The 16,109-nt window shown below is 40.6% G+C and overlaps 1 protein-coding gene across 1 annotated transcript; it reads left to right on the forward strand.

The window, feature by feature from the left end:
- Nucleotides 1-368: 368 nt before the first annotated feature.
- Nucleotides 369-14,819, forward strand: SNRNP48 (small nuclear ribonucleoprotein U11/U12 subunit 48). The gene is made up of 9 exons (XM_031435225.2): nucleotides 369-566; nucleotides 3,076-3,189; nucleotides 3,440-3,500; nucleotides 4,290-4,364; nucleotides 8,839-9,027; nucleotides 9,681-9,802; nucleotides 12,073-12,161; nucleotides 12,465-12,629; nucleotides 14,625-14,819. The coding sequence occupies exons 1-9, from the start codon at nucleotides 411-413 to the stop codon at nucleotides 14,671-14,673; spliced, it is 1,020 nt and encodes a 339-aa protein (XP_031291085.1). The 5' UTR covers nucleotides 369-410; the 3' UTR covers nucleotides 14,674-14,819.
- The last annotated feature ends 1,290 nt before the right edge of the window (nucleotides 14,820-16,109 follow it).

Below are 16,109 nucleotides of genomic sequence, written 5' to 3' on the forward strand. Positions count from 1 at the left end.
CAATTCGGCAAAAATAAGCGCGTCTGCGTCTGTGTGGTTTGTATAGAGCGCGAGAGAGGCCAAATGTTAGCAATTAATGAGCTGAAGGAGGGCTACGCGAATGCTCATTGTACTAGTGTTTTAACTTCTCTGTAGATATAAACCGTTTTTTCTTAAGTTTGGTGGGGCAGGGAACTCCGATCTGGGACGGCCCAGCGCAAACGCATCCAAAAACAGTTGCAAAAGGCAGGGACGTCTGGAAGAAACGGAAGAGACGGTCCAAAAAATGGCTTCCGCCCTTCGCGGCGCCCTTCCCTATTGGCGGCCCCCGTCACGTGGCGACGTGGCCCCGCCCACAGTTCCCAGAGGCCCGTGCGCGCCGCCGGCGTTCCAGCCGCTTCCTCCCGCGGGCGGACGGACGAGCGGCAGCCATGGAGGGCGAGCCTCCGCCGGTGGAGGAGCGGCGGCGGCTGCGGGAGGAGCTCAGCGAGTTCGTGGAGAGCTGCTGCCGGACGCTGGAGGAGGTGACGGCGTCTCTGGGCTGGAGCCTGGACCGGCTGGACGCCGGGGACGAGGCGGCGGCGGAGGTGAGGGGCGCGGGGTCCTCCCGGGGGCCCTCAGCCTGGGGTCTCCCTGGCGGCGGGGGAGGGGGGTCCGCGTGGGACCTTGTCGAGAGGGCGGGGGTCCGACTTCTGCAGGGCCGCGGGGTACGCGGATACCGGCCTGCGGCGCCCCGACGGCCCCGGAACGCGGTCCGCGCGGGCCTCGCCCCGCAGGAGCCCGGAAACCGCGGTGGGTGCGGAGCGGGTGGCAGGGCTGCGGTGTGATTCAAAGTACGTGGGCGGGCCTCGGAGGGCTGCTCGCGGGCCACCGGCGGTTTGCTTTGTCATCTGTCGCACGGATTCCGCAGTTGCACCAGATTCGGTGTCTGGAGAGCCTGAGGATGCAGTTCACCCTTTTTCTGCCTTACGGTTGTGCAGCACGGATTCTAGGATTATTAAAGGATTTCACCAGGAGACGGTGCTAGCAACTCTCCTGGACGTTAGGATTGCTTTGGGAAAAGATGTAGGCAGGTGTGTTAGGGTGAACAGTCCTAATTTTGTTTTTGCCCTCAGTGGAATGGGAGGAAGTGAAGCGCTCTCGTGTGGGATAATTCATGATCTCCGCTGTTCTTTCTGCGTTCACCATGCTGTCATAATTTATCTCAGGTTTAACTAACATAACTGATTCCCAAGAGGCATTAAAAGTATATTTGATTTATCTACAAACCGCTCACATTTGTTGTATTAAAAACGTAGTGGAATTAAAAAAATTGTTTAGAGCCATAGTCAAAGTTGTGAATTCCATTGAGTGGGGCCTCCCAAGCCTTTTCACACCATCCTTTACACAGCATTGTAGTAAATTTAGTTTTCTTGTATTAATACTTAAATAGCGCTTTGTATCTGCCACTTACTGTACCTTACCTCACTTAATACTTGTAATTACCCTGTGAGTTAGGTAGATACTCTTAGCCGCCTTTTACAGTTGAGGAAAGAAACCCAGAGAAGTGGTAATTTGTCCACGGACACACTGCTAGTAAGTGGTAGTTAGGATTTGAACCCAGGCATTTTACTCCTAAGAGTCTGTGTGCTTAATTGCTGTCCTGCCTTTGTAAAGCTCCTTTCTGAAATTCCAAAATTCTGACAATCAGCTGTCGATGTGTACCTGACTTTTGCAAAACCAGTATCTGATATTCAGGAGGGTGACTGGCTTAAAAATCCTTGTAAGTGACATCATTCCTAGACTTGGTGCAGTCTGGCAGCCAACCCATCTTCACTTTCCTGCCAGCGTGTTTTATACTGAAGTGTGAACAGCAGTCACAGTTCCTGTCCTCACGGAGTGGACCGTCTGGTGGTGCTGAGGGGGAATACAGAGAAATCAGCCATTATGCTATAATGGGACAGAATCTGTGATGGGTGGATTGGAATTGCTGTAGGGCAGGTTATTGTAGGCGTGGTGGGACAGCCAAGACGTTCTGGATAAAGTGAATTCTAGGCTAACAAATAAAAAAGGGAGCTGAGTTCGCTAGGGGAAGCACAGAGAAAGCATCAACAGCACGTGTCACAATCCAGAGACAAAGGTGTGCACAGATCCGGAAACCCAGGTTGTTAAGGATAGTTATGGGCATAGGATGTGAAGGAGGCGAATGGTGGTCCGTAGGGGCCAGAACTTAAAATTCCTTGTGTCAGCCGTGTTAAGGAATGTAGATTTTTTCTTTTTTGAGAGGGGAGGAGATAATTAGGTTTATTTATTTATTTATTTTTAATGGAGACACTGGGGAATGAAGCCAGTACCTCCTGCATGCTGAGCACGTGCTCTACCACGGAGCTGTACCCTCCTCCACCAGGTTTTTTTTTTAAATGAGAGCAGTGGGAGAGGCATGAATGTATTTTAAGCCAAGATGTCATAATTGTATTTGCCTTTTAAGAAAATAATACTTGGTTATATTTATTGAATGCTTGGGGTGTTCCCGGCCCTGTTCGAATTGCTTTATGTGTATAAACTCTTGTATAATTTACTTAATCTTCACAGTAGCTCTGTGAGAGGTTCTGCTATTATACCCATTTTATAGATGAGGAGACTCAGGCAGAGAAATGTTCAGTACTTGGACTGAGTTCATACAGTCGGTGAGAGCAGGCCTGGGGTTCGAGCTGGCTGCATTGTGCAGCGTGGAGAGCGGACGGCGGGCCTGAAGTAGAGAGGGCCGCTACACGCGGGCTGTTGTAATCCAGGAGAGACAGCGCCATCCTGAATGGGGATGTGGCAGCGGGGATGAATCATGTGGCAGGATTTCAGAGTTGTTTGGGAGTCAAAAGGACTCGCAGGCTGCTAGGTGAAGTTGTCGAGGTGGTGAGTGTAAACAGATCTTTCAAGAATTGGACTTTGAAGGGGTTGAAGGGGCAGAGGCTGTAAAGGGGAGAGAGACTGAGGGAGTTTTTTTTTTAATATGTACATACTCTCACAAAGGGGTTTTGGGAGAGGCCTGCAGGAAAGGATATATAATTTTTTTTTAAAATTATGTACCCTTTTTTCTTTGCTTCTGTTTGATTTTTATAGGATGAAGTTGTGATATGCCCTTATGATTCCAATCATCACATGCCTAAGTCATCTTTAGCAAAGCACATGGTATCTTGTAGATTGAGGAAACTGGGCTATACCAAAGAAGAAGAGGTACCATATGTTTATTATGTATATGTTGTGTAATTCATGCATTAGTAAATTCACAATATTTGGAAGGTATGGTGTGAAGTTTTTTGACAATAGTCATTTGTGGGGTACAATGGTACTTGCCTAATTTTACAAATTATTACAAAGAAGTGTTTAAATGATAGTAATCTATTGTTGGTTTATGTTAAATCTTAAAATAGTTCATTGTCTGATGCTGAAGAACACTAAGATTTTGTGTTTTTTTGCTGTTTAGGATAAAATGTATAATTCTGATTTTTTCTATGAGAATGCGAAGATACCTTCAATTACTTTGAGTAAGTATTAATATAGTTACAATTTTAAAATGTCTTAGTAGAGATACATCTATATAGATATTAATATTTCACTTTTGAATTATCAAAAGAACAGGTTTTATAAGTGCTTATGATTAAGAATGGTGTTTCTTACAGTGACACTAATTTGCTTAATCTGAAATTTAGAGATCAGGTGTATATTAATAGGCAGTGAAAACCCTGCAGAGCTTTGTACAGTAGGACAGACGCCTTCCTTCTTGGTTATAACACAAATCTGGCCACACACATAGTTTGAAGATAGAACTGAGGACGGGAGTGTGTTCCAAGTGTTCATAGCATACATAGAGGTTAAAATCTTGGCCTCTGGAATCAGAATATCCTGATTCAACTAATTTTGTCACTAATGGATGTGTGACTTTCAGCAAGGTAATCTGTCACCTAAATTTCTTTGGGGATGATGATAATAGCACCTTTGTGAGGGCTGAATGACACAATATGTGTAATGTGGTTAGAATAGTGTGTGACATTTAACTGGGATTCAAGAAATGTTAGATATTGTAACAGCCACTGTGTGTGTTTGATTATAGCGTTTTCTGAACGACTTGAAGTCTGGTTACTTACTGGGTTCTAGCTAGATCTGAAAGAATTCTGCATTCAGATTACCTAGGCAACATTGTGTGTGTTTCCTCTCTTAAGATTCTGGAAGGTTTCTCAGTATGCCCGAAGAGTCTGGACTGGAACTCAGTTAATAATTTCATTGTAGGCACTGATGATTTGTGTTTACGGATTTTATTTTATTTTTTTGGACAGATAAGGACTCACAATTCCAGATAATTAAACAAGCTAGAGCTGCAGTTGGAAAAGATGGTGATTATTCTAATCAAAGTAAGTGGCATCATAGTTTGAGCTAATTAATTAAACTTTTTCTCCCATAGCACATGTTACTAATTTTCAAGAAAAAAACCTTGTGGAAACAGTGACATGGGAAAGATTAAGTTTTACATTTGACATTAGACTGATATGCTTGGTGTCTGCTTCATGTGTTAGATATATTCTGCCCAAATACACCAGAGTCTCACAAGGACACTTTTAGCTCGGGGTTCATGCTTTAGAATTACCTACTAGGTGAGATTGCCTTGTAAATAATTTTTTAAAAATTGTGACTATTTAGTAAATATATCCCATTGAGTAGACTGTCTGAGATTTCCTCTCTCTCCTGAGAATTAGCCCAATGTTAAGTGTAAGAATGTTGAACTGCAAAGTAAAAGGAAAGACAGGCGAAAAGAGACCAGTTTCTACCGCCGCACCTCGGAGTAAAGCACGTGTGCAGTTTCATGTAGAGTTTCCGAGGGTTTGTGGGTCCCTTCCTGCCCAGCTGTGGACCTGGGTTAAGAGTTTCTGCCTGGGATGGAGTTTAGCAGAGACTAGGTTAGAATTTTAAAGTTTGAGCTTTTAGGACATTTAAAGAAAACTTAAATCCTCAAAATCCTAGAAGTAAAGGAGTAAATGGAGTTAGTAGATTTCTGAACCAGGTGTAACGTGCAGCCAGAGCGTGGCCGGCTCCTTTCACGAGGACTTCTCCGTTGTCTTCTCTGAGCCTTCTGCAGGCAGCCTTCTCTGGACTTCTGACCTTTTTTCTCCCTCACTCCTCTTTCTAGCTGAGTTACGTTCACCAGCCCATAGTTAGGGTTTCTTTTCTCGCTTGCTGATGTTCAGGGTTTTAACCCGTTGTGCTAAGCCAGTATCTGGGCTGGATTTCTCCCGCAGTTGCACTGGGACTTCAGAAGGAGGGAGTCTCCCACCCCTGGTGTACGTCACACTGGTCCCGTATAACAGCAGAAGCATGTGTCTTGTGTTTCCTGTCCTGAAGGTCCCAGTTAGTGCGCTCTTGCTGAATTCCAGGTTTTACTCTTAGAGGGAGACGTTTAACTCTCATCTTACTTGATTCCTGGGCTGTGGCCAGTGAAGCCTTTATTGGTTCAGTTAATGAACCAGTTTAAAAATCGAGATGTTGGTTAGTTAGTTGGTTGATTTTTGGAGGAGTTAAAGGACTTTATTTGACCTTAGCTAGTTAGATAGATATACTGAATTTATTTTGGAGTTGAAAGTGAACTTGGAGATCATCTAACCCATCATCTGGTTTTGACTGATAAGGAAACAAGCCCTGTCTGATAGAGGTGATGAAGTTCTGGTGTGTTCGTTCTAAAAGCCCTCAGTACTTTTGTATTTTAAAAGAGATTCTTTTTTTCCGAAGCTCTTTTATGTATTTCACTGCTCTTTCACAACAGACTTGCGATAGACGGGACAAGTGTTTCCCCTTTCATATTAGGTGACGAAATAGAGGTGCACAGAAGTGAATTAACACTTCTTTGCTATAATAGGAAAGCTGGGTTGAGAACCAAGTTTTGAATTTTACCGATTTAGACATTGAGTTTAGTTCTTTACAAAAGTGAAGAATTACTTTGAATAAATATTTCTTTCAATAGGTAATTAAGAGGAACTTTTATTTGGTTTTGAATTTTTGTAGTATCTTAAATTAAGATTTAATTGTTAAGAATAACTTTTTATATGTTCTGTAACCCTCTTTTTAAAACTTTTGTTCATCTTATGTAGAGTTCTGCAGTTTCTCAATAGAGATTATTTTTTGTGGCCCACTTAATATCTTAACACATTTAAAATTTTTTACTTCAGGACAAAAATCTCTTTAATGTCTTATTGATGTTTACTTTAATGAGAGAATGAGTAACAATTTTACATTTTCCTGTTTAATTAGTATTTTGTTGGTTATGCTCTAAATTGTAAGGTTTTTTATGTTTTCATTTCATCAGTCATATCAGGTCTGAACTCAAGGTATAGAATTCTTAATCTGTTAATCTTTGTGAAAGCTTGAACAACCATTAGGTCTGTTTACTTATTTATAGATACAGTTTGGTTAATTTTATAACCAGGATATTAATTTCAATCCCAAACAATCATTTTATCCTTTAGTGGTTTATCTTTTTCCTTCAATGTTAAAGATTCAAGTTGCTGTGCTTCGATTTCATGGCGTATGTCAGGGTCGTGGCCTTGATTTGAACATCACTGTACCCTGCTAAAGAATCCTGAAGAGACAGGATACGATGGTTCTAGACCTAATCTTTTACTACCACTTGTGAGACTTTTACAGATCATTTTACTTCTATGGGCCTGATTTTTTTAGTCTCTAATGTTAGGAAGTTGACTCTGTGTGAATTTTCTGTAAAATTCTGAATTTGTATCTTTAACACAAGTTAATATGAAGAATGAGAATTCAGATTATTAGAAAAGTAGATTAATGTTTCAGTTTGGGGCGATGAAAACGTGGAGATGGAGAGAAGTGATGGTTGCACAACAGTGTGAATGTACTGATGCCACTGAAACGTACACTTAAAAATGGTTAAAATGGTAAATTTCATGTTATGTATATTTTACCACAATTTAAAAAAACTACTGTTAAAAAAAGAGGGTCGCAGAATTAGTACAATTATAGCTCATTCAGATATACCTCTAAATGGTATAGAAACATTTGAACATTTACATTTTATGGAAATGTAAGGTTATTTAAGTGTGTTTATCCTTTTTTTGTCAGAAATATCTGTTCTGAATGATTTGAATGCAGTTTGTTGTTTAACTTTTCCTGTACTTTTTCTTTTTCAGTAATTGGGGTGAGTATAAAGAGGAATTAGGAACCTGAATGTACTCCTTATTTAAAGATATGCAGTATCCTTTTTGCAAATGATATCCTTTTAAAAGTATTACTCAGATTGCTAAACTATCTTAATCACTGTCACAATATTTCAGTCTTGATTTGGAATTTTAGTTGAATTTCAAAGAATTTAAGTATCAATCTTCAGCATACAGAGATTTAAGATGAATAAAGAAAACTCCAAATATTTTAAGGAGCAAATTGTACTTCTTTGTTTAAAAAGAATGTGGAGCTTGTTTATAATACATTAGTGTTTTCTAATCTTTATATTTTTCTCCCAGAATATGTAGCCTATATTCAAATGAATCTAGTTTATCAAAGCTAACTTATTTTTAGATTGCAAAATTAAACGTTTTAACATCTGACTGCGTAAGAGGGCTTTTCCTAGTGTCTACCAGAATTAGAGTAAGATTTGATTGAAAGGGAGGGAACCCTTCCGCACTAATTCAGAACCCCTCTGCTAGTACAGATGGTCGTGTCCGTAGCTGTTAAACCATGGGCTCAGATTCAGTGTAGCTCTCCTCTTAATTTGTAGACAAATGTAAAGCCATCTCTTTTTTTTTGTGTTCATAATATGCCCTTATTTGAATTTTTGTTTTGCCTATCTACCTAGGAAGTCAGTGGGGTCAGACTTTATCAAATATGAGTATCTGAGAGTAGCTACAGATTTTACATTGTTCTGTGAACCTGAGTTAGTACTTCCAGGTAACCTAGCAAACACTGAAAGGATTCCTTTAGTAGCTCATGTTCTTTGTTTACATTAGTGAATAATGAAGTCTAGAAAGAATTGTTTTAAATTGCTTTATTTACAGTTACAATAATTTTTTTATTTCTTTGAGAAAATTTGAATCTCAAAACAAAAATTTTCTTCAGTGTTTAATACATCATATCAAGGTATTGTATTTACTCTTTCTCATTAATGAGCAGATTTTAGAAAGTTTTGTGACTGTGGGGGGTGCTGTTAACTTTTTGCAGTTAATTTGGGGAAGCCAATATGCTTCCTCTTTGGAAAATTAAAACAGGTTTAGTCTCAGTCTGTTTTTCTCTGGTCTGAGGAAGTTTCAGATTTCTGCTACTTAATTATTTTTTGGTCCCTTGTGCTAAGTCATTGCACAAGTGAAATGCATTTTGAATATGGAGCATCTAGCTTGATGTCTCTCATAAATTTTTTTTAATATATTTTTCATGTTTCTATAGTTTATTTTCAAAGGGACTATAATGTATATTACCTATTGAAAGCATTTTTTCCCCCATCTTTTATGGGGAAAGCATATAAACAGAAAGAAAATACCTGCTTTTACAGGACGGGTAGCCTTTTAAAAGGTTTTCTTATGAGCAGATTGTCTTATGGTTATGACTGGCTGCCTTCGTGGGGTCTGTCTTACTGCGTATTGATGGAGAGAGTGGTGAACGTCTGCAGTACATCCTTTCTGTGGACGGAGCATTCAGGGTAGAGTCAGTGCTGACCATTTATCACACAGGCTGATGTTCTGTATTTTTAGGGATTACTGTGAAGACAAATTGCTTGTATTAATGTTGCATTATTAAAGTGCATGTTTAAAGATAAGTACAGTAGATCTTAAATCCACAGTGCTTCATGTATTGTTTATTCTTGTGATTTTATTTTTACTTTAGGGATTTACTCTTCATCGCCTGTTGAAGTTCCTCTGAATCACAAACGGTTGGTTTGTGATCTGACCCAAGCTGATCGTCTTGCCCTCTATGATTTTGTAATCGAGGAGACAAAGAAAAAGCGCTCGGATTCCCAAATTATTGAAAATGACAGTGATCTCTTTGTAGACTTGGCTGCTAAAGTCAATCAAGGTTGGAGACAAATATCAGTTTCCTCTTTCTTAATTGTCCTCGTATCCTTTGAGTGTTATTAAGGTGGTTTGTCAGGCCACTTGGAGTTGGAATAGGATGGTTTTGTATCATCTGCTATTCACACATATATTAAGATGTTTACTTAGTGCTTGAAATGCTGCTCTCTGATTTTTATATTAAGCATGCCTTCCTTCTGTAAGAATGTTACAGCTGCTCTGTTACTTTTTTTGTTGTTAATTGAAGTATAGTCAATTACATGTCAGTTTCTGGTGCACAGCACAATGTCCCAGTCATGCATATACATAACGTATATTGGTTTTCATACTTTTTTCATTAAAGGTTATTACAAGATACTGAACATAGTTCCCTGTGCTTACAGCAGAAACTTTTTTTTTAAATCTGTTTTTATATATAGTAGCCAACTTTTGTAAATCTCAGACTCCCAACCTAAGCACTCTTATGTTCAACTGATGGCTAGAGAAAAGGCATGATATAAAAAACTTAGTCCATTTACATAATGTAGAATTTCCAGAATATTTTTGAGTGCTACATTAAAACATGTTGAAATATCAGATGATTATGGTGTTCCTGCTAATTCATAAGAATTTAAAGCTTCTGAGGATGTAATGATTTTATTTTGTTTTTTTGGTTAGATAATAGTCGAAAAAGTCCAAAATCTTACCTTGAAATCCTGGCAGAAGTGAGAGATTATAAAAGAAGACGCCAGTCCTATAGAGCTAAGAATGTTCACATAACCAAAAAATCATATACTGAGGTGAGTTTTACATAATCTTACAGAGCTTTGTTGAAAACAGAAATTTCCTTTAGATAGTTGTCGTCTGTCCTGTGGATTTCCACAGTTCCTTAGAGATTTTCTGAGAGTGGCCCCAAGATAGCCACACCTGATTTATATCTGCTCCATCATTTTCAGACCCGCCCTTTACCAGACAAAGGCTTTTCGGGGTACAGAGACTTTTTATAAAGAGGTTGTACAGTCTTAGGAAAGTACCACTTTTGAGAAGATGATACTACATCATGAGAGGAGACCTGGGCTTGAGTTTTGATTCTGCAGTTTATCATTGGCAGTTTGACTTGGGCAAGTTATGTGAGCTTTCTAAGATTTAATTTTTTTCATTTTATAATAATACAGACTTTGCAGGGTTATTGTGAGAAGTAATTGAAATAATGCATGTGAACAAAGAAATTGTTCAATAAATAGTTACCTTTTTTGGGCAGAAATTTCAGTGTGCTTTTACATACTCTACTAAATATTTGGACTTAAGAAATGTCTTGGTATAAATTATGTATAATTTATAGTGTAAGATATATGTTATGTATATTATAAAATTTAATATCATTAGTTTCAATATCCATCTAGACTTATTTTCAGATGTCATTTAGTAGATAGAGTTGATGACTTTTTGGTACGAGTCACTTTGCTCCGACTCTAGAAATAAGTTCCTCATTGAATCTCTAGTTACCACATTATTTCTTACTTTCCTTTATATTTCACAGACCTTCTGTAATCTGGCCTCATTTTACCAAGCGTTTTCTTTTGTTTTAGTTGGGCATGTCTCTTAAACTGTATCTGATCACAGATTATTTCTACCTCCGTGTCCTAATACGTGTCATTTTCTCATCTGAAATGCTTTTTGTTTTGCTCTTTTAAATCTTGTTTGCATGAGGTGCTGTTGGCTCTGAGCCGTCTGCTGACTGACTGCACTTGCACTCTGCACCGCAGGGCTCAGCGCTTAACTTTATGCTGTTTTTACAATTGTGACCTCCTTTGGTAGAGTCTGGGACCATGCCCTCACCTTCGTGGTCTTGCGGCCCCTCCATTGCTTGGTGGTGTTTCTTCTCTGGTCTCATAACCGCGTCGTCAGGTGTCAGTGTTGCCGCTGGTGTTCTTTACAGTTTTATGGTCAGCTTTTTTTATGGTTAACTTTTTGTTGTAGAAATACTCAGATATACACTGAAGTGGATGGAATAGTGTAATGAACCCTTAGACACACATCTCCCACCCTCAACCATTATCAGCATAAGGCTTCCTGTTCTGTTTATGTCCCACTCGCTACCTGTCTCCTCCCCACCAGCACTTGGTAATTTTAAAAACAGATCCCAGATATCTTTCCTCTGTAAAACCTGTGTTTACAGATCTTTTAGTGATTAATCATATTTCTGGTCATGGCTTTTTTTTTTAACATCTTACTCATTCCTTGCTTCATTCTTACATCATTTTTGTTTGCTCTGAACTGGAACCTGAACTGACAGATGTCAGCAAAGATTGACCACAGACTGTAGCCGCTGTGCACACATAGCACACGGCTGTGGGGAAAGCAGAGAGAAATGGCACCCGGCCCCACCCTCAGGGAGCTTGTTTAACAGGTGAAACAGACCTTTCAAAATAGACTGTTGAATACCAAAATAAGGTGAGATCAAAGCACGTGGGAGGGGGCAGTTCTGTTTGAAAGGTAAGATTGGTGTAGGCCTCACGGAGGAGACAGTGTTGGAGAGAAAGGGAGAAGCGGAGATGGGGCGAGGGCAGCACCGTGCACGGCTCTTCCCCCGCGGTGGACCTGTGCTGCGTGGGCCCTGGAGCCCGTGTCCAGTGGCACTGGGGCCTCACGGAGCACAGGTAGAGCCTCTGGTGGGGGAGTCATGCGGGGCCGCCCCGGAGGGGCTGGAGCTGGAATCAGAATTCAGGCCCGTGTGGCTCTGCCACTCCCCAGGGGTGGGTCATGCACATCGTGACCCTTTACCCCTGAGTGCTTAGTGTGCGTTTCCTAAGAAGGCGCCGTTTCCTCGCAGTCACGGTGGGAGCGCCACCGCCTTCCTGCAGGGCTTCCACCCGCCCTTCACGCCCGGCGTTGCCCGTTGCCTTTCCCACGTTCTCTAAGCTGCACGGGTCCCGCTGTCCATTATGTCACAGCTCTTAGTAAATACTTGATTGACTGTTGTTAGCAGTGATTGTTTTCCTAGCTGCGTTTAGAGTCCTGATTTTTTGAACAGCTTTCTAATCTGAAGTGCGGTCTTCTCTCCCCTAAGGTGATTCGGGATGTGATCAATGTGCACATGGAGGAACTCAGTAGCCACTGGCAGGAGGAGCAGGAGAAAGCGGAGGGTGGCCCGGAGAAGTACGTCGTCGCATCTGTCCTGAAAATAGTTCTCTTCTCAATCTGTGCCCTGTGATTGACTACATGTCAGCGCTTCCAAGTCTGTTTAGTAGCGCACTGTAATTCATCAGGACGCCTGTGGTTTCTTTATTTTACCAGAGCTGTAAAGCATATTATTAAGAGCTGTGTTTCTTATACGGAGTGTGAGGTTACCATACTCACTTAGATGCAGTCACTGGTCTGATGTGGAATAGTGGACTTCAGGCTGGTCTGCACTGGTGACCGGTGGTTAAAACTCACCCACGCGTGCTCTTCATGTTTCAGGAATGAAGACAGGCGGTCGGCGTCGGTAGACTCCCGGCAGTCTGCGGGGAGCCATCAGGGTGCCGAGTGCTCCCGACACAGGAGGGACCGGAGCAGGAGCCCACATAAACGGAAGAGACATCAAGAGAAGGATAAAGGCTGGGGCTCAGGGAGAAGGAGAGAGAGGTAGGTCTAACACGGCATCATTCGGGGTCAAATTGTTTACTTTTGAGAAGTAAGCACTTCCTTCTGTCGCAGATCGTGTTGAGAAAATGGATCGTAGGCGTAAAGTGGGGTAAATGATTGTTTCCGTTCGAATCTGCACAGCTCTGGTGACATAGCTCTCTATCCGCCTGATTGTTGCGGGTTTCGCTCTTTTATTACGTGTTTCCTAACCAGGACTTAACGAAAGTAACGTCTAAGTAGAAAGTTAACCGCATTAACAGAGTGTTTGCCTCGCTCTTTGCTGCTTCCTGCCTCCCTCTCTTGTTTTCTTGTTCCTTCTCTTTCTCCTTTTTTCTTTCTCGCTAATTCCTCAAAGGATGTTATCAAGTCAGAAGATCCCAGCTTTAGTGTCCGTCAGCTTCGCCCTTGTTAATATTCCTGATAGCATTTTGATGGCTGGAGAGAGATGAAGTAATACTGAAATAATGAATTTAGATCGACCGCGGTCTGTCTTGTACTCCAGCTGCTGCCTGGGCACCTGCCTAGATCTCAGGTGCATCAGGTGTGTACCTGAGCTCCCCCAGCACTCCCTGTCCTGGTTAAGGGATGTCCAGCACCTGCTCACAGAAGCTGAAAATCAGCGGTCACGTTAGATGCTCCTTTTTATTCCGCACTGTCTGGCCTTAATGTTGTCGTTCCGTGTGCGCCGCCACCTCTCCGTCCTGAGTGCTGTCACCTGGAAGACGGTGGCTGTTTTCCTTGTCGTTCTGTCTCTAGGCTTGTTCCATGTGGATCCATCCAATCCTACTACCAGAGTGAATTTTCACTTCTTAAGAGTCTTAGTGGTAAAGTTCACTCACATTCTTTAGCATGGCTCTCAAGACCTCCAGGATCAGGGCACCCACCTGTCTACCTTGTGTTTCACCCTCTGCTCCATGAAACAAGTAACTTCTGCTCTAGCCCGCCTGCCCGCCCCAAATACAGACAGTTCCTCATCCACACTGCTCATCCGTGCCTTCCCACATCATGTTCTGCTGCCTGGTGTTTTTTAAGCCTGCTTGGTAAACTCCTCCTCACCCTTTAGACCCAGCTTAGTCATTTCCATTAAGCCTTTTTTTCACTCATTCAAACAGAGCTGATGTTTTCCCTCTGGTAGCCACTCTGCCTAGCACAAATTTTTTATTGACCTTAAATGATTACTCTCCCTGCCAGACTGGGCTCTTTGGAGGCAGGTCCATGTCTTATTTAGTATTATTTGCACAGTGTGTATCTAATAATGAGCTCTTAAATGATATCTCTCCAGGACCAGTGGAGATCAGGAATTAGTAAGGTTTACCTGTCTAATAATTTTGCTCATCTTAGTATCATTCAGTTCATAGGTTTAAAGCTAGCTATGATTTAGTCTTTTTCTTACAAAAATGAAATATTTGATTAGTAATCCCTTTTATTCATTTAATGAATGATATGTGATAATTATGCACAAATTAGCTCTTCATTAGCTATCAGAAATTGGGCTCTTTAACTTCTGGTTTGTTAGTAATTTTTGACATGTCTGATCAGTCCCTGATGACTTAAATACATTCAGTACCCTCAAAATCTAAGTGTGAATAATTTTCCTTTAGAGATGATAAACTGAGTTGTAGCAGGAAATACTCCTTAATAGGATAATCTTTGCTGTCCACCCCTGAGATGGAATGAACTGTGGGGAGTTGAGACGGGAGCCAGGATGAGGAGATCAGACAGGGTCTGAATTCCTCCTGTGATATGTATGTTCTATTTGAAGTGAATTCTCAGGTCATCAACCACGTAGGTATATTCAGAGTTGGTTTTAAAGTGTAGCTCCAAAGCGCAGTTTAGAAATCCATTTTGCTTATCTCCATCTCGATTTTGTCCTGTAGTTTTAATGATACATTTTTTATATTTACTCTTAAAAAAAAAAAATCACTGTTCTAAATGTATGCTTTAACTTGTTCTGGTTTATATCTGATAAAACTGTTTTCATCCCTTTCATTTCAGGGAAGGGGAAAGACATCATAGTCATAAAAGAAGAAAGCAGAAAATATAAATGGAGTGTTTGTGCATGTATTAATTATGCTTACACCATGGTAACCAATATGTTTTTTATCATAATTGCTTTGAGTAGAATGTGTTTATATGAACTGTTTAGTGCTCAGATAATTATTTTTCAATAAATACTTATGTCTCAAACCATGAGTGCACAGTTATGTCCCAGAACTTTGTTTCCCTTACATTTTAGTAGATGATTGCTCCCTATTACTGATTTTGTTTCATTCTTTTTGATAATTTATATATCAGAAAATTCTTTAACTAAAGTCAATACTTAAACTATATAAATAATACATAAATGCATTCTCATTGTAAAAAATTAAACCTTACAGATAAGGCTAAAGTCCCCTTGGAACACTGTCTGTAATCCCTGTGGCCACCCCTGTGGTGACCACTACTTCCCACTCCACTGGTGAATTGTAATAGGGGAGAAGCACCTGAATATCTGTCAGAAGGGGAAAGGCCTGGCTAAATAAACTAGTATAGTCATGTGATGGATTACTATGTAAACTTAAAGAAATACAGTTTATCTGTGTTAACATGGAGAGATCTCAGAAACATGAAGCTAAATGAAAATAGCAAGTTTCAGAAACACATACAACTTACATCTAAGTGCAAAACAATACTGTACGTTTTCTGTGCCTCTATGTGTATGTAAATGCACTTTTAAAGGTTCAGAAGAACTTGTCCAAAACTCAAAACAGGGTTATTTGAGGGAGGAGGTATAGATGGGACAGAGAAACATGGAAACCAGGACTGGGAGGGTGGTCAAAGGAAACTAGCTTTATCTGTAATACATTAATTTTTTAAAAATAACGTATTCATGTTTTCACTTGTGAATTAAAAATATACTATTGTTTTGTTTTTTGTAAGTCAACTTTATTGAGGTACTGTTTACATACAGTAAAATAAATTCATTTTAAGTGTACATTTCATTGAATTTTGACAAACGTATTCCCCCTTCCTCATGTAGTGTGAGGAAGAAATAAATCCTCGTTATGTTAAGCTCCTGTTAGTTCAGGAATAATTTGTTATCAAGGTTATCCTAACTATTTCGTGACTCTGTGTCCTTTTTTAGTGTAGCCCTAAGTACCTGTCCTGGGCTGGGCTCTTTAATGAATCCAGATGACTTTGAAATTTTTGGTGGAACATCTGAGCTGGTGTAAAAGAACAAAAAACTAAAACTCCTATGGCATGCTTACATTAGAAATAAGGAGCCTACCTTAGGGTTCCATGTTGCTTTCTCACATACTGACTGAGTATTGGAGCTGCAAAGACCCTTTGAGATCATTCAGGTCAGTTAGTAGATACCACTGCTTGCGAATCTAAATCCATTCCTCACTCTTTCTTTCTTACTCAGGGATAGGGCCTCCTTGGGCTCAGGTGTGAATCCTCACTGGTCAGAGCTAATCATGTGACCTTATCCCTGTTGCC

The sequence above is a fragment of the Camelus dromedarius genome, chromosome 19 (genome assembly GCF_036321535.1).
Source record: "Camelus dromedarius isolate mCamDro1 chromosome 19, mCamDro1.pat, whole genome shotgun sequence".
In the NCBI taxonomy this organism is placed as follows: Eukaryota; Metazoa; Chordata; class Mammalia; order Artiodactyla; family Camelidae; genus Camelus; species Camelus dromedarius.

Excerpts from the sequence above, each read along its gene's own strand:
- SNRNP48 (XM_031435225.2), top strand. The coding sequence starts at position 411 with ATGGAGGGCGAGCCTCCGCCGGTGGAGGAGCGGCGGCGGCTGCGGGAG. Across the intron at positions 9,028-9,680 it reads GGCTGCTAAAGTCAATCAAG|ATAATAGTCGAAAAAGTCCA; the intron begins GTTGGAGACAAA and ends TTTTTTGGTTAG. Across the intron at positions 9,803-12,072 it reads CCAAAAAATCATATACTGAG|GTGATTCGGGATGTGATCAA; the intron begins GTGAGTTTTACA and ends CTCTCCCCTAAG.